Source organism: Mustela erminea, chromosome 18 (assembly GCF_009829155.1).
Source record: "Mustela erminea isolate mMusErm1 chromosome 18, mMusErm1.Pri, whole genome shotgun sequence".
Lineage (NCBI taxonomy): Eukaryota > Metazoa > Chordata > Mammalia > Carnivora > Mustelidae > Mustela > Mustela erminea.
In genome coordinates, this window is record NC_045631.1 from 38,242,388 (window position 1) to 38,263,751 (window position 21,364).

Sequence of the window (21,364 nt, forward strand, 5' to 3'; positions counted from 1 at the left end):
TTTTGTTTGTGCCCACACTGTCCCCTTCATTTTCTTTTGCCTGCCAGCTTCTAGTACTGTGCTTCACTGTGTCTAATTATTTGAGCGTTCAGTGGGAGGTGGATCAGGAACTGTTTAACTGGGTTAAAGAGTGACAAGATCAAGTCCTGCTTAGCGCTTACTAAAGGGTGGGAAGGAAGAGGGAAAGACAAGGAATTGCTCACCCGTTGCAAGGATTGAGGAGAATCAGGATGTAGAGACAGTTTCAATCAGCAGTAGGCAGGTAGGCCTGTCCAGGATAGTTCGTACTCCATAGCAGGGAGCGGGGATCAAAACACTGTCTTCCACTCTGTCGAGAATTCCAGATCAAGTCTGAGCAGGTGCAAACCTACTTCCCACTGATTAACCATGTAAAATGCAGGGCGTGTCCTTCACCTAGGATGCCACCCTCCTCCCTTCCCCTGACATGCTCTCCCTCTCCTTTGCCTGGGACAGCTGTTAATAGGACAATTACCCAAGAAGCAAAAGAAAGATGCCATGTTGATGTGTCATCCGTCCTGGTATATCCATTAAATCAGACTGAGAAGACCACTGGAAAAAGTGAACACATGCGCTCCCTTCCCTAAGGGAGAGGCTGGGAGCCGTCAGTAAAACCAGGCCTTGCCCTCGTGACTCGAGATCGCTTGGGAAAGGACAAGGCAGTGGGAAGCCAGGAAGAGAGTTTGTTCTAATGCACAGTGACTTAGGGTCATCAAAGAGCCAGCTAACCATACACTAGATTCCCTACTCATCTGGGCTATATCTGTGCTGACCCAGCTTCCTCCATGGAAAAAGCTGTTGCCACCAGCAGACACATCCATCCTCCAGTCATCTGGGAGGAGGACATCTGCCAGGAAACCCTTAAAAAAGGGGCTGGATTTCTTCTGGAATAGCAGAGAAAGGGGAAATCTAGTGTTTCTGCTATTCTGGTTGCTCATTATTTTTTTTAAGGTTTTATTTATTTATTTGAAAGATGGAGATCACAGGTAGGCAGAAAGGCAGGCTCCCTGCCCAGCAGAGAGCCTGATGCAGGACTGGAACCCAGGAGTCTGGGACCATGACCTGAGCTGAAGGCAGAGGCTTAACCCACTGAGCCACCCAGGCGCCCCCCCCCTTTTTAAAGATTTTATTTATTCATTTGACAGAGAGATCACAAGTAGACAGAGAGGCAGGCAGAGAGAGAGGGAGAAGCAGGCTCCCCGCTGAGCCGAGCCCAATGCAGGGCTCGATCCCAGGACCCCAAGAGCACGACCTGAGCCAAAGGCAGAGGCTTAACCCACTGAGCCACCCAGGCGCTCCTATTTTTCCTTTTAAAGAAATTTTTTAAAAATATTGCTAATCTATATAAATATTTCTCACTCTTCAACTTCTATCTAACTCAGGGGAGTGTATTAGATGACTGTGAGATTTCCTTACAGCCCTTCTGAGAGATTCTAGGATTACATCCTGTCCATACTAAATGTTAGCATGTCTTGCAAGGAAATCAATTAGTTATCCTGCTAATCCAGACATCTGGCCTCCTTTCTTACATGGTAAACATCATTAGCAAGCTTGTTACCATTAAACCCTCAAAAGAGGTAAAGCTCCTCCACAAGCCAGCCTCTTCCCTGCGCACCCCTGCACCTCGGCTGTCTTAGAAGATTGCTTCTCAACCCTGGCTGCACATTAGAATCACCTGGGGGGCTTGTAAAAATTATCCATGCCCAGGTCCCACCCCCAACCAATTAAGTCAGAGTCTCCCAGAGCAGCCCTGGGCATCAGGATTTTGTAAAATGCTCCTCAGGTGATTCTTATGTGCAGTCAAAGTGGAGGATAGCTAGCCTGGAGCAAGAATTCAAATTGGGTAAAAAGAGAATAGCAGTGGTAATGCGTAAGCGCAGACTAGAATCATCACCTGATTTTAGGATACAGTCTTTCTCCGTCCTGGAATGCCCTCTGCCTTGAACTATCCAATGAAAACACCTCATTGTTCATTCATATCTTGCTAACAATTTATGAAGCTGAGTTCAGCCATTCTGTACGTCTCACGTACAGAATGCCCAACCATGTTGGGTAATTTTGAGGGAGGTGCCATGGTGAGGTGGGAAGCGTGGGTGTTTTGGACTCAGAGCTGGGTTCAAAAATCTGGCTCTCCCACTTATTTGTTGGGCCCTCCTGAGCTAAATGGAGATAACAAGATACAGGTTCACAAGGTTTAAAAATCAGAACCAGTGGGGCACCTGGCTGGCTCATTTGGTAGAGCAGGTAATGCTTGATCTCAGGGTCACGAGTTCAAGGCCATATTGGACCTGCAACCTACTGGGAAAAAAAAAAAAAATCAGAGCCTGTGTACAAAGCCACCTGTGCCTGGGTAGACCTGAGCACAAGGCTCCTTTCTTGCCCAGCTCTCTCTCTCCCCACCCTACAACCTTATTATCCCAGAGAAAGCCAAACGCTTAGAGAAAAGAGCGCTGTCCTTAGGACAGTCAATGGAGACTCATCCTGCAGACAGAGCATGGAAGCTTCCATTTTCTCCCTGGTGGATGCCACAAGCACACACATCCACACTTCGCATTCCACACACACACCTCCCCCTCTTGACATTATAGCAAGATGGAGAGAGAGAGGGAGAGAGAAAAAGAGAGAGAGAGGCTGTTACCCAAGGGAGCTGTTTCTTCTTGTCACACAAGAACAGATGCCCAAATCCTAGGACAGCACAGAAATGTGGCAGCAGGAGAGTGAGTCAGAGGAAACAGAATGGTTTCACCTCCAAGACCTACCAGGGCCCAGAGGGGAACCCATCTGAATCACTAGCCTCCCGGAGCCTCACAAGGACAGGGACCCGTGTACAGTTTTCAGAACCAATTCAAGGTCCAGCTACTCTGCAGACCCCAACCGGCTGGAGATGCGCACAGCCCCTCACCCCTACACCTCACCCCCACGCACCCACCCCCAAGGGAGCAGAGGGCAAGGAAGCACAAGGCTGCATTCTTTCTGAACACAGCTTTGGCTTCCGCCTTCCAGGGCGCCTTCTCATCTGAAGATTCTTAGGTGCTAAGAAGGTACACTTCTTAGGTGCTGCCAGGCTTACGCTGTGACGTCCTCTTGGGACAGTCCTGTGGAGAAGATGTTGTCCTGTCACTGTAATCACTGAGCCGGTATTTTTACGTAGAACCCCATTAAAGGGGCACCCTCGGCTGGGGGCCCAGAGAAGAGAATGAGTCCTGAGCTCTCTGCTGAGGGACTGTAGAGGAGGAACCATCCCCGGGGAGAATCTCTTTCTGGAAAAGTTACCTTGAGGTGTCTGAATTTACGTTTTCGCCACAGCATGTAAAGAGATCACAGTGATTAGAACTGTAGCGACAACCACGGTGGGAGAGGTGGTAGTGGGGAGGATTTTGTGGTTCCTGTGCTTCCTTCCAGGGCCTTCTCTCTCATCCCAGCCCCCACGCCCCAATCCAGTGGCTTCTCATCCACCCTCCTGTAACCAGCTCCCCCACCCAGCTCCCCTGTGGAGCCACGCGGGTTCCCCAAGTCCCCTGTCCACCCAGGTCTTCCTCCCTCCCTTCTTCTGCAAGCTGACCCTCTCCCACTGTGGGTACTATAGGCCAGATCTAGGAAATGCCCCTGGAGGCTTTTTGATCCTGTCCTTGTAAATATGAGCTAAAAGTGAATGTCCCCTGTCCACCCAGGTCTTCCTCCCTCCCTTCTTCTGCAAGCTGACCCTCTCCCACTGTGGGTACCATAGGCCAGATCTAGGAAATGCCCCTGGAGGCTTTTTGATCCTGTCCTTGTAAATATGAGCTAAAAGTGAATTTAGCTGACAAAAATCTGAAGGCATCGAAATAATCAAATCAGTATTTTTTATTACATACCGAGCCAGCATGATCGTTGACAGAACTTCTGATGATCAGAATCCAAACAAATAAAATACGGCCTCTTTCCCCTCCATTGTGCCAAATCGTGTTGATCCGTGTTCACTGGTAAAACGCTGACAGCCTGCAAGGAAGATTCAGATGTGTCCTCTAAATCATCACAGAAAGAGTTCAGGCAGATGTTTTCCTCAGCTGCTTGCGTGGCTTGTTCCCTGCCTTTTTCGGCTTTGTTCAAATGTCACCTTCTTGAAGCTTTTCTCAAGCGACCCTAACAAAAATGGCATTCTGCTCTGTGTTCCCCAACCCCTCACATTCCTAATCTTTTTCCTTCATAGCATTTATCAGCAACTCACACAATACCCATCTTATGTATTTGTGGCTTATTTGCACAGAAATGCGTGCACACGCGCCAAAACACTTGAATATAAGTTCCATGAAAGCAAAGATTTGATTTTGTCTACTATTGTATTCCCGTGAATTGGAAAGTAAGCATTCAATAAATATTTGTATAGCAGATACAATTTCGTTCACAAACACGTTTTTATTATTCTTTGTTTAAAATAGGTATTCTGGGGATGCCTGGGTGGCTCAGTCGTGAAGCGTCTGCTTTCAGCTCAGGTCATGATCCCAGGATCGTGGGATCAAGTCCCACGTCAGGCTCCTTGCTCATTAGGGAGCCTGCTTCTCTGCCTGCCATTCCCCGTTTGTGCTCTCTCTCTCTCACAAGCAAATAAATAAAATCTTAAAAAAAAAAAAAAAATAGAAGTGGTGTGCCTGGGTGGCGCAGTGGGTTAAGCCTCTGCCTTAGGCTCAGGTCATGATCCCAGGGTCCTGGGATTGAGTCCCGCATCGGGCTCTCTGCTCAGCGGGGAGCCTGCTTCCTCCTCTCTCTCTGCCTGCTTTTCTGCCTACTTGGGATCTCTGTTTGTCAAATAAATAAATAAAATATTAAAAAAAAATAAAAGTAGGGAGCGTGGGTGGCGCAGTGGGTTAAGCCTCTGCCTTAGGCTCAGGTCATGATCTCAGGGTCCTGGGATTGAGTCCCGCATCGGGCTCTCTGCTCAGCGGGGAGCCTGCTTCCTCCTCTCTCTCTGCCTGCTTTTCTGCCTACTTGGGATCTCTGTTTGTCAAATAAATAAATAAAATATTAAAAAAAAAATAAAAGTAGGGAGCGTGGGTGGCGCAGTGGGTTAAGCCTCTGCCTTAGGCTCAGGTCATGATCTCAGGGTCCTGGGCTCGAGCCCTGCATCTGGCTCTCTGCTCGGCAGGGAGCCTGCTCTCCCCCGACCTCTCTCTGCCTGCCTCTCTTGTCTACTTGTGATCTCTGTCTGCCAAATAAATTAAAAAAAAAAAGTCTTAAAAAAAATAAAAAATAAAATAAAATAAAATAAGTTTTCTGTGACTATATACAATTCATTTACTTATTCACTTCACAAATGCTTTTGAAGTTCCAGTCACTCGTCAGGCCCTGTCCAGGGCACCCAGGATTCCCTGGGGAGCAAGACAGACACATGATCTCTGTTTTCCTCTGACTCAGAGACTGGTGGGGAGGACTGTACACATTTGTGCATCAATAACTCAGTAAAGATGATATTTTGATATTGAGAAAGGTACAAGGTAAGAAATAAGTAGAGAGGGGCGCCAGGGTGGTTCAATGAGTTAAAGCCTCTGCCTTCGGCTCAGGTCATGATTCCAGGGTCCTGGGATCAAGCCCCACATCGGGCTCTCTGCTCAGCGGGGAGCCTGCTTCCTCCTCTCTCTCTGCCTGCCTCTCTACCTACTTGAGATCTCTATCAAATAAATAAATTATTTAAAAAAGAAAGAAAGCAAAAGAGAAAGAAAGAAAGAAGTAGAGAGCTGACACAAAGAATGTGACAGGAGAGACTTATCAAGTTAGGTCGGGTGGGGATGAAGTTGACCCTCGAAGAGCTAGAAGACCTTCGTCAGCAATGGAAGAGCCCCCTCAGCAGTCAGGTGGACGAGTGAGTGCAGTACACAGGCCTTGAGGAGGAGAAGGAAAGAGCCATATTGAGCCTGAAATGGGCTCCCCTCCCCCATTCAACTACAGTCTTTATTAACTGTATCATCCTTTTTTTTTTTTTAAAGATTTTATTTATTTATTTGACAAAGATCACAAGTGGGCAAAGAGGCAGGAGGAGAGAGAGAGGAGGAAGCAGGCTCCCTGCTGAGCAGAGAGCCAGATGCCAATGCGGGGCTCCATCCCAGGACCCTGGGATCACGACCTGAGCCGAAGTCAGAGGCTTTAACCCACTGAGCCACCCAGGCGCCCTGAGCTGTACCATCCTGATATGGTCACACAAACTCTGAATCTCCCCACCCCTTAAAATGTGGGTGATGGCGGGACGCCTGGGTGGCTCAGTTGGTTGGGCGGCTGCCTTCGGCTGGGGTCATGATCCCAGCGTCCTGGGATCGAGTCCCACATCGGGCTCCTTGCTCGGCTGGGAGCCTGCTTCTCCCTCCGCCTCTGCGGCTTCTCTGCCTGCCTGTGCTCGCTCTCTCCCTCTCTCTCTCTGATAAATAAATAAATTTAAAAAAAATGTGGGTGATGGTACCTACCTCACCGGTGTGGGCTATATTAACTAATGGCTGTAACAGTTTAAATGCAAAATACACTCCTGGTGTTGTTATGGGCAAACGGGTAAGTCCCGGTTCACTTTGTACCTTCCCAGTTAGAATCTCCCACTGGCCTTAGAAAGTCTCCTGAAATGAGAGATACCTGGGTGGTTCAGTCCTTAAGTGTGTGCCTTAGGCTCAGGTCATGATCCCAGGGTCCTGAGATCTAGCCCCACATGGGGCTCCATACTTCTCCCTCTCTCTCTCCCCCGTGTTTGTGTTCCCTCTCTGGCTGTCTCTCTCTGTCAAATAAATAAATAAAATACTTTTTAAAAATGCGGGGGTCTCCTGAAATGGAAGTGTGGAGTCGGGTAGACTTCGACCAAAGAAGCCATGAGGACTTTGTGCTGCTGGGCATCTGCCCTGCCCCAGATTGTCCTCTCTGTGTCTTGGGACACAGAGCTGTCTCTGGGCCATGGCTCGCTTCCTGAGCAGGGGAGGAACTTTTCTGCCCAGAGGGGTCTCCCCAGAACTGTTCTTGTCTGCTCTCACTCCCCAAACCGTTCTCTGAGACCCGAGGGATGGCGAGAGACATTTTGTCCCCGAGAAATCTACCCAGGAGTCAAGAGGCAAAACTGGGCTTGGCGTGCGGTCCCTGCTGGCCCCAGGACAGCCTGCGGACCCCGCAGCAAACCAAACGCACCGGCCCCGGGGGCGGGGAGGCGGCAGGGTAAAGCAGGGCCGGTCCCGGGACAGCGAGAGGATTCAGGATTCGGAGAGCTCGGGACTCGGTGGAACCGTGGAGAAGGCGAGAGGGGAAGGAGCAGCGGGGGAAGGAGAGCCGGTCTGCGGGGCGCAGGGCGGAGTGGGCGGGAAGCGAGGGCGGGGAGGGCGAGAGGCAGGAAGGGGCCACCGGGAGAAGGGAAGACACGCACGGCGGGGGGGGGGTGGGGGGGGGGACGCTAGGCCTGCGGCCGCGGGCACGACACGGGCCGCGGCCTCCGGGGGGCGGCCCGGCGGGCAGGGCGGGCCGGCCCGGCGGGCGGAGGCGGGGCGGCGGGCGGCGCTGTCAGCGCGAGGCGGCGGGCGGAATGCAGCGGCCGGAGGCCTGGCCACGTCCGCACCCGGGGGAGGGGGCCGCGGCGGCCCAGGCCGGGGGCCCGGCGCCGCCCGGCCGAGCCGGGGAGCCGGCGGGGCTGCGGGTACGGAGCGGGAGGGCGCCGGGGTCCCGGGCGGCGGGAGCCGGACTGCGGGAGCGGAGGGGTTGGGGGGGGGCGGGCCGCCAACTCACGACTCGCGCGCCCGCGCCCGGGAACTTGGGGCCCTTGCCGACCGCCCGGGGAGGGGGTCCGGGGCCAGGGCAGGGGAGAAAAAGTTCTCCGGGCGCGGACCCGCGAGGAGGCCGGGCCCGAGTGCGCGTGGGACTGAAGTTCTAGATCAGTTCGAAGCGGTGATGGGCACGGCTCGGGCGGGGGGGTGGGGGTGGACCGGGGTTCCGCTGGTAGGGGTGAGGAGTGGCGGGGCCGCCGGGACTCGAGCTCCCAGGGGAACGTGGGCTGACGTGCGGGGCTTCTGGAGCACCCTCTCCCCGGGGCCAGGGGGCTGGGGGCGCGCTGAGAGCGCGGGTCCAGCCTCGGCCCAGGGGCCGCTGGAAGGAGGAGGCTCAGCGCCGCTGTCCCCCCGGCCCAGGTTCTGTGATACACTCCGACTCGGGCTCTGGAGCAGTCAGTGCATGACAGAACTTGGGCCCGGACGGACCTTCTGCACCCAATGGGCACAGTGCCCACCCGGGGCCTGCAGTGCAACATCTGCCTGGGAGTGGAGCAGGCACCGGAGTTGGTCCGCACAGCACAGGGTTGGGCCAGAACCAGCTGTGGACCTTTGGGGTCGCTGGACCCTGAGGATGACCTCCTGGGGCCAGTACATGCCATAGAGCCAATGGCAGGGTGTCTGCCTTTAGTCAGGAGCCAACGGAGCTCTCCCCTGGTGTCAGTTGCAGGAACCTTCCCTCTACACCGTCAAGGCTGTTTTCATACTAGATAATGACGGACACCGCCTCCTGGCCAAGGTAAGCTCCCACCCTCACCGGAAAGCCCTGAGGACACTGCTACAGTCCCAAGAACAGAAGTCCCCACCCAGGTGACTCTCTTGTCTCAGGGGAGACCCCACTGTGGGCTCTGTGACTCAGAGCAACTCAGCTTAGACCTCTCTAAAGGTCATTCTGTCCATCCTCCTGCCTTGTCCCATGGCTGGCTCCTGGCAAGGGGAGTGTAGCCCCTCTGTTTCTACTCACATTCCCAGAAATGTCTTCTCATCAGTCTTTCCACTGCCCCGGATCTTGGGCCCAGAAGGGACCTCCTGAGGGGTCAGGGGAGTGTCAGGCCTGGGACCCAGGAGCCTTAGTCCCCACATTCTATATAAGCAACCTGCACCTATCTTCTATGGTTTGGGAAACCACTCAGGATTTAGTCTGAGGAGTCTGAGAATTTAGAACCAGATAAGATCTTAGAGACTATATGATCCAACTGTCTCCCTTCACAAATGAAAGAAACGGTATAGAGAAGCTAGCTGAGTTGCCTGAGGCCACAAGTGTTACTATCAAAACACGGATCTGGACTCAGGTATGTCGGCTTGAAGCTCAGGAGCGTGATTTTCACTGTACCAACTCTTCAGGTGTCTGGTGTCGTCTGTCCCACGTGGTCTGGGTAAACTAGACTAGAATAATCAGAAAGAAATGTCTATCGCCGACACAATTAACTACACTAGGACTCTGGCATCTAAATGAGATATGAAATGCATTCTAGGCTTGTTGGTTTTTGGGGGACTGAAACTTTTTGTCTTGCTGATATCCAAATGAGCTTGTTCACACAGCAGCGGGCCCGCAGGGAGGCCACTGATTTGCCTGCAGATGGGGTACTGAGTGGCAAAACCCACATCCGGAAAATTGGAAGCTGAGCCCGTCACACTCTCCTCCAGCAGATATCAGACGCAGATCAGCCATGCCCAGGGCTCCAGGGCTTCTGCTCAGCAGGACCCATCCATGTTCAGTTGAAGATACTGAGTCAGAGAAAGAGGCTCATCAGCCCCAAAGCATCCATCTAGTTAGGTGGTGTGAGCCTAGAACTTTCCCTTAGCCATACAGTCTTCATCACCACGACCCTGTCTGAGGTCAGACAATCCTTGGCTGTGCCCCTTACTACTGTGAGATGTCGGGGAAGTTACCTGACTGCTTCACGCCTTCTCATCCTCATCAGTATAATGGGGATAATAGGAGGAAGAGATCATCAGTATAATGGGGATAAAAGGAGCCGCTGTTGTTGTTCCTGTTGGGATAAGGGACCCCCGGCTCTGCCCTCTTTCCTGTAGACTTGGGTTCCTGTAGCAAGGGTGACCCACTGAGCACCCTCGTCCTTAGCTCATGGACTTCTGCCAAATGTACAAAAACCACCAGGAAATCAGGAGAGGACTCCAAAAGCAGGAATTAAAATTCCTCGACTTTTGATGACTTTCTTCACTTAAAATGTGTGTTTACGGGGAAAGAGTGAGCACACAGGCCTAAAGGGCAACAAGCAGGGGACAGGTCTGTGCTTGGCCCGGCGCCTCCCACCCAGGGAGGAGCCAGGCTCTCTGGAAAAGCGATCACCCCTTCCCCTTCCCTTTCTCATAGTATTATGATGATACATTCCCCTCCTTGAAGGAGCAGATGGCCTTCGAGAAAAATGTCTTCAACAAGACCAGCCGGACTGACAGTAAGTGTCCGCCTCTTCCTTGTCCAAAACTCTCCAATGCACATCGCCGTCCTCCCCATCTGGACACATATGTCCCTGTTGGCCACTCGTACCCACAAGCCATCCCCTTTTCTTCCTGTCCCTCCCACTTCTTCTCCTCTCCTTTCCTCTGGGAAGCCTTCACTCCCCATCTCTCTCTCTCACCCCCTGTCCCACCTCCCAAACCCACCTAGAACTCTCTCTCAGCAGAAGAGGCCAACTGCATTACTGCATTGTGTGTCCCCCACCAGCCTGGACAAGGAACTGCCTGGACAAGGACATGGTGGGAGGGGGACCAAAGGTTGACCCTGCACAGGATTTGTTGGCTTCTCCAAATGAGACAGTCACTAGACACACAGTAGTCTAATGGGGGTGTCTCTAGTGCTAGTCTTTTCAAGGGTTCCTTGCAAAGTGAAGAGGGACAAGGCGGGGGAGAGAAGCAGAGCTGGAGATCAGGAGGAGGGGCCCGGCAGAGGGAGCCACACCTGAAAGCCCCTTCCATTTCTAGGTGAGATTGCATTTTTCGGGGGCATGACCATCGTCTACAAGAACAGCATTGATCTCTTCCTGTATGTGGTGGGCTCCTCTCACGAGAATGAGGTGAATTCAGGAGGTTGGGGTGACAGGGTCTGCCCGTAGCTTAGATTCTGGGGTAGAATCTGGGTTATCATGGGTACCCCTCTTTCTAGGCTCTGGGTGCTGGGGAGCAGCCAGAGTGATTCTTTGTGGGATGGGACATAATGATGATGTCTCTTAGGTTCCTTGGGGACCAGAAATGAAGTCCTGGGCAGGAGCCTTGGTTTCTTCCTCGTATATCACCAGGGAAGGATACAATTAATGTCCCACAGTGGGGTACCCCAGTGCTTCTCAGCCCATGCATGGGGAGGCATCCTGGGGTCAAGCTGCAGTCAGTCTCCAGCCCTGTTTTCTTTGAAAAGGGAAGAAGCATTTTCTTTGAAATTGCCCTGTTTTCTTTGAAAAGGGAAGAGCATTTGACGCCTACACAGGTAGGCGTCAAATGCTCCTTTGGGCCTTCTCGACCTCAAGTTCTCTTTTCCTCTTCCCCTGTCCACCTATGCTCAGCTGATGCTTATGTCCGTTCTCACCTGTCTGTTTGAGTCCCTGAGCCACGTGTTAAGGTGAGTGAGGTCCTCTGCCCTCCAAGACCCCCCTCCCCTGCAGGCCTTGATACATCACAGATGCAGGACCCTTCCTTCCTCTGTTTCCCCCTCTGAAGTCCCCAAAAGACTAAGACTGGAGCCAGAGCTGCCTCTTCCAAGGCCCCTGCCCTTTACTGGACCACCGTGGTTCACTCAGAGCCCAGCCACATGAGGGTCTGGCCAAAAAATGAGGTCCAGAGAAGTTAGGCGATTTGCCTGGGTTTACAGTCTGTTTGTATCATGACAGAGACTCAAACTCAGAGCTTTTTGGACTTGAAGCTCAGCATGGTTTTCACTGCACCCCCATTCAGTTACCTGGTATCTGTCCCAGTGAACATGGTCTGGTTAAGCCAAACGAGGATAAACCAAAAATAAATGTCTACAGTTGAGACAATTAGCTATATAGTTCAGCTGTGGCAGCTAACGTAGCTATGAAATGCATTAGGGCTCACTTGGTGGGTGCAGCGTCAATGTGGGGGTGTGGGAGTGTGGGAGGTTGGGGCAAAGCAGGGACCCAAGCTCGGGAATCCCTTGCATAGGCACTGCCCTCACTGCCCTTGACATTCTCCTTCCCACGGGATTGTTGGAGGTTGGGGGGAGGGGGAGGGGTGGAGAGAGGTGGGTCTGCCTCACCTCGGCAGAAACCCAGCTCCTCCTGGCCACGGAGAAGTCCAGGAGCTGTGTCTGCCTTCAGGAAGAACGTGGAGAAGCGCTGGTTGCTGGAGAACATGGACGGGGCCTTCTTGGTGCTGGACGAGATTGTGGATGGCGGGTGAGGAGCGGGCGGGGAGAAGAGGGGCGGCTCCGGGACACTCACAGCGGGAGGTGCCTTTGAGGGTCGTCAGCTCTAGATGGTACCAAGCACATTGTTGGCTCTCTGGCCAACCCCTCCCGCCTTTCCCCCACCCCGCTTATGAGGATGGAGGTTGATTTCAGCATGAGCCAAAGTCAAGCAAACCAGAAAGTAATCTCAGGTCAAACGATGGCCAGTGGTTGAACAGGCAGGGTTTGGGGGAATGATTTGATCTCCGGTGCCCAGGAGGAAGGGGCAGCACAGGCCCTTGCCCCTTCCTGGGAGATCTCCATTCAGCTCCCTACTACCTACCTACACACACACACACACACACACACACACACACACACACACACACCCTCTCTTAGAGCTCCATCCCTACTTAGATCAACCAGATGCATGACCTTTCCTTATCTTTCCAGTGGGGTTAAGGGGACAACCTTAGCAGGTGTGGGGATGAAATGAGGCAAAGCAGGTGAAGCTCACCCCTCCAGTGATTCAAGTGACCTGTCTAAGGTCTCGGCTGCCAGGGGGCCAAGATCGAACGCCAGGTGCATGGTTCCAGAAATTGTGCTCTTCCCACGACACGGTGCACTCTGGGAGATGGGGCACCACGTGCTCCTTTCCTCCTCCCTCTCTCCTCCCTTTCTTCTCTCTCCCTCTTTCCCCCCTCCCTCCTCCTTCCCACCCCCACTGCCTGTTGTAGCAAGGCCTTGTGCTAACTGCCTGAACCCCAAAGCCAGTGGGGTAAGACCAGCCTTGGTGGGACCCGAAGTGTATACAATTTTGTGGAACCTCTTTAAGGAACGCGTGCATACACACACACACACACACACACACACACACACACACACTATTATAAATATAAAATGAAGGCCTTGGATGAGGCTGTGCAAGGGCAGATGTAAGCTTTATGTGCCTCCAGGTCTCTGCCCCCGGAGGAGCTCAGTTTCCCTCTGAGGAAAATGGCGGCAGTGTCGTTGGAGACAGTGCCTGGACGGGAACCCTGGCTTGGGATGTTCCTGTCTTTATGGACGAAAGGCTCTCTGGTGAAGGGGTGCCGTGTGCCCCAGTGATGGAGCCTGAAAGAGAGACCTGGTCACTCCCCTGAGACCAGGGGAGGTTTTTTTTGCATGAAAGCAAAACTTGGCATCTGCCCTAGAGAAGCCTCCTGGGGTGAAGAGGACCATCCAGTCAATCCCCCACCGCGGTCCCACCCGCAGTGACCAGCCCTCACACCCGCACCCCTGCTCATACCCACAGAAGCTCCCCTGCACCCCCACTGTGTGGCGAAAGACCGCAGGATAGCCAAAAAAAGCCTTGATCCTTGGGTCTATCAAAAGGGGAGATAGATTCTGATTTTAAGTGTCCTCTTCTCCTGTGCGGCGTGACCCCGGGGCATAGAATACTAGTGAAACGGGATGGGGTCCCCACGGGCGCTCCCTCTCTTCGCCGCATCAGCATCCATCCCCAGATCCAGAAGGTGAAGGGCACTTTCAAGAACTCAGAGCTTTTCAGTCTCTGCTTTTGATGCTCTGATCATTCTAGACTGGACTAGAAGCTTTTGACCAGGGACACCCCATTTCAAAGCTTTGTGACCATCAGGTTTGAGGCATAGAGGGATCAAAGCTGAGGAATGTCAGTGGGAAGGTACCTGGAAGGGGCAGCTGCAGGAGAGTAAGGGAGGGAGGGGTGCCTGGCAGGGAGAGTCCGCAGAGGGAAGAGTCATGTCATTGTCATCCTGGTTTCTGTCTCATCTTGTAGCGTGATTCTGGAGAGCGACCCCCAGCAAGTGATCCAGAAAGTGAATTTTAGGGTAAGAGTCTTCCGGCGGGTCCCTGACTCCCGTGTCGCTGGGCTGCCCTTTCCACCCTCCCTGCCTCCTGTCCTCCTCGTGCAGGCGATGCCAGGGCCAGGAGACTAAGAACCCGAGCTCCTCTAGCAGAAACAAGTACTGGGTCGATACACCTGCGGGGGTGGCAGTTAGGAAAAGAGATCTCGTGACCTCTCTCCCCCTGTAGAACCACCAAGTACCTGACCATCCTCCCCAGTGGGAAGTACAGAGTAGGGAAAGGGAGAAATTCTCCAAGAGACACCAAACTTGGCCTTGAGTTTGGAGAGTAGGGGTACAGAGAGACCCTCCCTGCCTAGTTTGGGTTCTCATGTCTGGATGAAACCTTTTCTCCCATCTTTGTTCCCCTTCGTGCCTTTGCTCTCTGTGCGCCCAGCGACGGGCCCCAGGGGCCTGGCTTCCAAGTGGCCAGCTGCAAGGCTCCCATTCATCAGTCAGGTGTATTCGGGCTCCCCCCCCCCCACACTGCATCCCCTCACTCCCCCGCCAAAGCCCCTTTCCTTCACCTTGCTTGCTTCACCCGAACCCCTCCTCTGGGCTGACCGCCCTCGGACACTGCTTCCCTGCAGGCAGATGACGGCAGCCTGAGCGAACAGAGTGTGGCCCAGGTAAGGCCCCCTGCATCTGCCTTGGCCGGAAGTGGGCTAGAGGGAGGAGAGCGGAGCCTCCCAGAGGGACCAAGGGAAGCCGTCGAGGTTGAGAAGTCAGGGGTGCAGGAGAGAAGGGATGGGACAGTGACAGGCCGTCTCCTGGAGAGTCGTGGCGCAGACTGGGGATTCATAAGTGCTGGGTCCCTCACCAGCAGCCCGCCTCATCTCCTGGCTTGGCGTAGTTGGGTTGAAACCCTGGGGTGAGCTGCCACCCTGATGACTGGTGTGCCTTGTCCCCCAAAACATTCTGGGGACCGAGGCACCTGATGCTCCCCCAAACCCAGAAAGGATACCAAATAGTTTTTCTCTAACCTCTCACCCCATGCTGCTTAGGGTTCCTGCTGGAGTTGTTAAGGGACCCCCTAACTGTCTCCACTCACCACTTGCACCTTGCCCTTTGCCCCTGAATGACCTGGCTGTGGGGAAGCCCATCCCTGCCAGTCTCCTGCATGGTCCAGTCTGGGAGGCATGTGTGGCAGGGGTGAAGCTGAGGGTGGGGCAGGTTCCTGGACCTGTGGCCTGACTGGTTCCCCAGCTGTGCAAACTTCCTGCTTGTCAGGCCCACTGCTTGACCTCCATTCTGTCTGCCCACAGGTCTCTCTGCCCAGACTAATCCTGCTTTTATGGACCTTCCCGCCTCAGTGCACTAACTCCCTCCTGCTGTGACAGCTAAGGCAGGGGACGGGACGGGACCCAAGCCATCCCGCGACCCAAGCCATCCCGCGTGGAGCCCCAGGTGTGGTGCCCACTTCCTTTCCTACCCTTGCTGCTCACCCCGCTTCTCCCTCCTCCCAGTTCCCCGCCACCACGTGCCTCCTTAGACCTTGCTGGGATGAAGGCAGCCATGTGGCAGTTTTCAGGTCAGAAAGAGGCTGAAGAACAATGAACAGAACAGTTAGGAACACAGGTGCTGGAATGAGTTGTCCCAGGATGTCTGTTCTACCCTGCCGCCTGCAAGCTGTGTGACCTACAGCGAGTTACTCAGCCTCTCTGGGCCTCTCATGAAGGGCAGGACAGTCTTCACAGCATTACTAGGAGAAGCCAGCTCCTATTTTTTCCAAAGGGGGAATGAATTCTTGAGGAAGAACCAAGGAAGTTGTAGGTAGTGAACGGGAGCTGAAAGGAAGGGAAAGTTAGGTTTCTGGCTGGGAAAAGCTGGAGAAACCCAGGGCCAGGCAGCCCTTGAGAGAGGAGGGAGACTTGTGCAGGAGTGAGAGACATAACAGCATGGGCTGGGACTTCTTCCGAGGGCAATGAAGCCTGATGGCCAGAGAGGTGATCTGAGGGACAGACCTAGGGTTCCCACCATTTGGGCATTGTGTGTGCACAGTTGTATGCATTTGTTTAAGTCCTCAGCAGAACTGGAGAATGAACGCATCTGAAAGCAGGTGTCCTGTGGCAGCACTGGGCCAGCCCCCCTTGGCCAGCTGTGCCACATCAGCAGCGGGCTGGGGTGGGGTGTTGGGGACATGCTGCCAGCCCCGGCCACAGCTAGGGGGTTGCTGAGGAGTCTGGGCACAGGCAGTGACCGGCCTGGGCCTAGTCTCTGCCTAGACGTGGCACTGTGGGCGGACGCTCCAGTGGTACGGCTTGGCAGAGACCAGGCTTGCGGCCACACCCCTGGCTGCCGCCTCGGGAACTGTGGCCGGTGGGGCAGGCTGGGGCCTGAGCTGGGAGCTGGCTGCAGCCAGTTTGGACTGCTGTTTTGCGGGCCTGGCGCCACTCAAGCCAACCACAGATGAGCTGCTGCCACCTAGTGACGGAATGTTGCAGGGACACTTAGAGAAGGGCTTGTAGACCTCCGCATCACTACCGTGTTAGGGCACTTGGTATCCACCGCTCCCCCCGCCCCGTTTCTTTCTCTCAACCTTATTCCCTATCCCCCAGGTTCTTCAGTCTGCCAAGGAACAAATTAAATGGTCGTTACTGAAATGAAGGCTGTGCATTCAGGTCTCCCTGCCCCCAGAGCATTTCCGCAATCCTGGCAAAAGCTCAAAGACCCCAGGGAACAGGAGAGATCCTTCTGTATTCCTAAGCCCTCCCAGAACTGACTCCTGAGGTCTCTGGCCAGGGACTCTGAGATGCAAAGATTGGGCTTCAGCACTGACTCACCCCTTCTCACTGCCCTGGCCTGCCCCTTGGGCCATGAGAACCAGCTGAGCTGCCTTAACTCAGACCTTAGGCATCCCTGGCCCCAGAACCCTAATAAACCTGCTTTGTCTCCTGCCAATGGTCTCCTTCTCTGCTGGCCTGGGAAGTGTTGTGTTGTGTAAGTTCTGATGAGGGCTCTTGCACTGTCCGCGGCTCATCTTCAGGAGGCCCAGGACCGAGGTGTTCAGGGCTAGCCCTGTGGTTACGTGATGGGGGAGGGGATCAAGAGAAGGGGACGATTTATCATCGAGAGGGGGTGTGATACTGATACCACGGGGCCCCCTATGTGATGGGAAGGGCTAGGTATGATTGCGGGACATGGTAAAAAAGTAATAATGGCCGAAATGGCGCACATTCGGGGAAAAGGAGACAAAACAGGGTACTCCTAAGCGGCACAAACCTCCGGGGAAGAGAGGAAAAGATGGTACACACATGGTGACCCTACTGGGAATTCTTTGAATCACTTTTTCCACTCCCAGCTTCCAAAAGGGAAGGGCGGAAGGCTTCCTCTGGACAAACTGAGGAATAGCACGCCCGTTTTTCTTGGCATGGCCGGCGCCGCGGAATTCCTCTGCTAGTAGAAGTCCTGGGCACCAGAGCCCTGCGAGCTTGCCATGGTTGGGCCTGATACTGGCGGCGAGGAAGCATGGGCCAGCCCCACCGTGCATGTGTGTCCAGAGCAGCCAGTGCGTTCCAGAGGGTGTGGGTGAAGAGTGGAGGTCTGCAGGGAGGGGAGAGAAGGGCAGGGGATGCCAGGGGCAAACGGGAAGGATGGAGCGACTTCCTCGGCGACGTAACTCCCCTTCTTGCTCCCTGTACCAGAACCTCCCGTTTCTCCCTTTCTTTCCCCGACGCGTCCCCGCCACCCTGTACCGCAGTCCCCTAGACTGTGTAACGGTCGGTCCCGGAACAGCTCGTTTCCCTCGATACCTTTCCACGCTCCGCCCCGCTCCCGCCCCTCTCCCGCACAATTTTCCGCGGGGAGTCCCGCCCCAGGACCGCATCCGCGATCCTACAGCGCCACCTGGAGGGAAAGGAAGAAAATGCGCCCCCTCCGGGTCCTGCTCCCCTGACTAACTCCGCCCCCAGGGCGGAACCAAACCCTGTTCCCAAGATCCTCCCAGGCCCCCGACGCTCATAGCAGGGCGTTGCCCTAGCAACCAGCACGCTTGACCCGCCCTGCGAGTTCCGCGCCAGCGTGGGCTGACGAGCTTCTGCCAGCTGCTACAGTAAGAGTGCAGCGAGCCTTGGATTTTAATGGACGCTGTCCCTGCGGGTTATCACGTCCTACATTATAAACTCTCTAAGATTGGTTATTTATAATGGGTATGACTACTTCTGTAATTAGAGAAAATGATAAAGATAGAGCTATGTAAACAAATACATTGTAAGCGCTGCGTACATAACCCATTCCAGGAAATAATGCAACAAGGCAACTCCGACAGGGAAAAAAAGAATATGCAATTAACTGCTATAGAGTTCGGGGCCAGGGTAGCGACGGGAAACGAGAAGTTCTCCAGGAATACTTTGGCAAATACGCGGCTTCATCCAGTGCCCGGCACCATCCACTGCTTCTAAACGGACCGCAAGGTCGGAAGGGGCAAATTCGCTTCCTAGCAACCCGGTGGCGCCTGCGGAGGCCCTGCAATTCCAGTTATGCAGAGACTGGAATGGGAAGGCCCGGCGCTGCACGCAAACTGGTTCCCTGAATTCCTGTGGACCAAGCGATGCTATCCCCCATTTTACCGAGGTTGCGCATCGAGGCTGTGAAAGTTAAACTGTATGCAGCCGTTTCTGCAAAGCGCCCTGGGGAAGGAGAACTGCTGGGGAGAGGGGGCTTTCCTGCACCCCTGACCTAGGGCCAGGCAGGGACTGTACTGGGTTAAGAGGAATGAACGGAGAGGGCATTGTAACACCGAGAGGCGACTGGAAAGCTGTCTGCTAAAGGACTACGGGGAAGGGGATCGCAGCAAAGCAGCCGACCCAGGCCAGCAGCGAGGGGAGGATAGCGCGGAGAGGGCACTGGAAGCCGAGGAATGGAGGGCTCTGGTTCTTCCCGGGGATCCCAAGTTTGCTGGCCCTGCTCTCTGCGGGCCGAAGCGGAGACTCCGCTGAGCCTCCGGGCTCCTCAGCGCCCGCAGCCCCGCGGAGCCGCGGGAACGGCGGGCCTGGCCGTCTGCCTAGAGCTCTGCCCGCTGGCACCGGCTTTCCCGCAGACGGCCTCATTAGCGCGGCCCCAGGCCGGAGCCGGCGGGCGCGGAGCAGAGCACGCAGCACCCGGCAGGCGGGGGCGCCGTCTGCCCGGGACCGGGTTTCGGGAAGGGCAGTCGGCGGTTTCGGGGAGGGGGGGGGCGGCGCGGGGAGCGGCCGCCAAGGCCTTGCCTTCCCGTCTCTTCTCATCCCCAGGGGCCCTCCTGCTCTTTCTACATTCTCCTCCCCCTCGTGGGCGACCCAGCGCGTCTCGGTATCCATAGACAAGGGGACTTCAGGACGCCTGCTTTTCTCCTACAGAATGGGCACCAGGGCAAGTCAGAAACCGAGACCCCAGGGGCTTAGGTCCAGGCGGAGGGCGCACACGGAAACACTGGCTCCGGGACTCTGTTTGCCCCACCTAGAGCCGGCTAGGGACTCCCAAGTTAGCGCCGCCAGGCCCTCGGACCGGATTTAAACCGCTCAGAGCAGGTCTCTCCCTCTCGCGCCCCGCGCGCCCCCTGCTTCCCGGCCATTGGCTGGCAGGAAGGCAGAGCTGGTCGGATTGGCTTGCATCCAGACAGAGATGGATGGCTCCCCACTGGCTGGACAGTGTCTTTGCTGGGAGGCACAGGTTGGCTAAGGCCGAGCTAGCCAGGCCTCGGGATGGGGCGGGGGATGAGCCGGAGTCCTGCCTTAAGCTCAAATTTTCTGTGCCTAAAATCTACAGAGAGAGAGGGAAAAAAAAATCTTAGTAAATTCCCAGTAAATACCCTTTAACTCCAGAACCCGATGTAGGCAAAGTTGGAAAATTTACCCAAAAGAGGTTTGGCACAAGCCTACAGGTTCCCTTTACCCTCTAAACTGGGTCTCTTTCATTTAACAATATTCGTGGATTATACTCGTTCATTCATTCTTTCATTCATTCCGGTATTTGAGTGTTTGCCATGAGCCAGGAACTAGGGAAAGAAGAGAGACTTTGTTGCAAGTAATTGACTTGGGAGGGGGTAGAAGTGGAGGGCTGAAAGGAGAAAATCGTTTGGGGAGATATTTCAAGGTAGAAGTACATTGTAAAAGCAAATTATGTTTTGTGTGTGTGTGTGTTTTTTTAAGATTTTTATTTATTTATTTGACAGAGAGAGATCACAAGTAGGTAGAGAGGCAGGCAGAGAGAGAGAGAGAGGGTAGCAGGCTCCCTGCTGAGCAGAGAGCCCGATATGGGACTCGATCCCAGGACCCTGAGATCATGACCCCAGCCGAAGGCAGCGGCTTAACCCACTGAGCCACCCAGGCACCCCTGTTTTGTTTTTTAAATGTGGGCTCCATGTCCATTGTGGAGCCCAGCGTGGGGCTTGAACTCACAACCCTGAGATCAAGACCTGAGCTGAAATCAGAAGTCAAGGGCTTAACCACCTGAGCCACCCAGGCGCTCCTAACACCCAACACTGTTCTGTATCTCTATCTGAGCAGCGGCAAAAATTCAAAGATTACACTTAAGACGTGTGATCTTTCCCGCAGGTAATTCATACTTCACTAAAAAAGAAAAAGGGTGCCTGGGTGGCTCAGTGGGTTAAGCTTCTGCCTTTGGCTCAGGTCTTGATGTCAGGATCAAGTCCCCCATGGGCTCTTTGCTTGGCAGGGAGCCTACTTCCTCCTCTCTCTCTCTTCTGCTTGCCTCTCTGCCTACTTGTGATCTCTCTCTGTCAAATAAATAAATAAAATCTTAAAAAAAAAAAAGAAATGAATTGAATGGCTGCCAAATTTTACTCTATCATTGACATTTGTATGGTCCTTACCTGTTTCCTAATCTCTTCTTCATCTCTGCCAACTAAAACTGGAAAAAATCTTCAATGAGGATCCAAAGAAATGAGAGCCATTGTGAAGCCCACATAAATTTTACCCGGCCCAGGTAGATGAGTGCCATCCCTCAGAGGGGATCCTTTGGTAAGGAAAGCAGTTTTGATAAATAATAATAATAATAATAATAATAATAATAATAATAGGGGTGGCTCAGTGGGTTAAGCCTCTGCCTTCGGCTCAGGTCATGATCTCAGGTTCCTGGGATGGAGTCCCACATTGGGCTCTCTGCTAGGAAGGGAGCCTGCTTCCTCCTCTCTCTCTCTCTGCCTGCCTCTCTGCCTACTTGTGATCTCTCTCTGTCAAATAAAATCTTAAAATAATAATAATAATAACAATAATAGTAGTAGTGCTGGTAAAATTCACTTTTGTTGGGAGTGAATTCCTCTATTTATTTACTTTTTAAGATTTTTATTAATTAGAGAGAGACAGCACAAGCAGGGGGAGCAGCAGAGAAAGAGAGGGAGAAGCAGGCTCCTTGCTGAGGGAGCCCGATGC

General features: G+C 53.9%; 1 protein-coding gene across 3 annotated transcripts; it reads left to right on the forward strand.

Moving 5' to 3' along the window:
• Nucleotides 1–7,484: 7,484 nt before the first annotated feature.
• Nucleotides 7,485–16,898, forward strand: COPZ2 (COPI coat complex subunit zeta 2). 3 transcript variants are annotated; one of them, XR_004280626.1, is made up of 10 exons: nt 7,485–7,648; nt 8,440–8,514; nt 10,144–10,195; nt 10,722–10,813; nt 11,297–11,352; nt 12,068–12,145; nt 13,931–13,982; nt 14,588–14,626; nt 15,263–15,404; nt 16,556–16,898. XR_004280626.1 is itself a non-coding variant. In XM_032321525.1 (9 exons), exons 1-9 carry the CDS (start codon nt 7,538–7,540, stop codon nt 16,601–16,603), a joined length of 633 nt encoding a protein of 210 aa, XP_032177416.1. In that variant the 5' UTR covers nt 7,488–7,537; the 3' UTR covers nt 16,604–16,898. The 3 variants fall into 3 exon arrangements, 1 of the variants encoding a protein (XP_032177416.1); XR_004280625.1 differs by having other exon boundaries at nt 7,486–7,648; nt 10,114–10,195; XM_032321525.1 differs by lacking the exon at nt 15,263–15,404 and having other exon boundaries at nt 7,488–7,648; nt 10,114–10,195.
• Nucleotides 16,899–21,364: the final 4,466 nt, after the last annotated feature.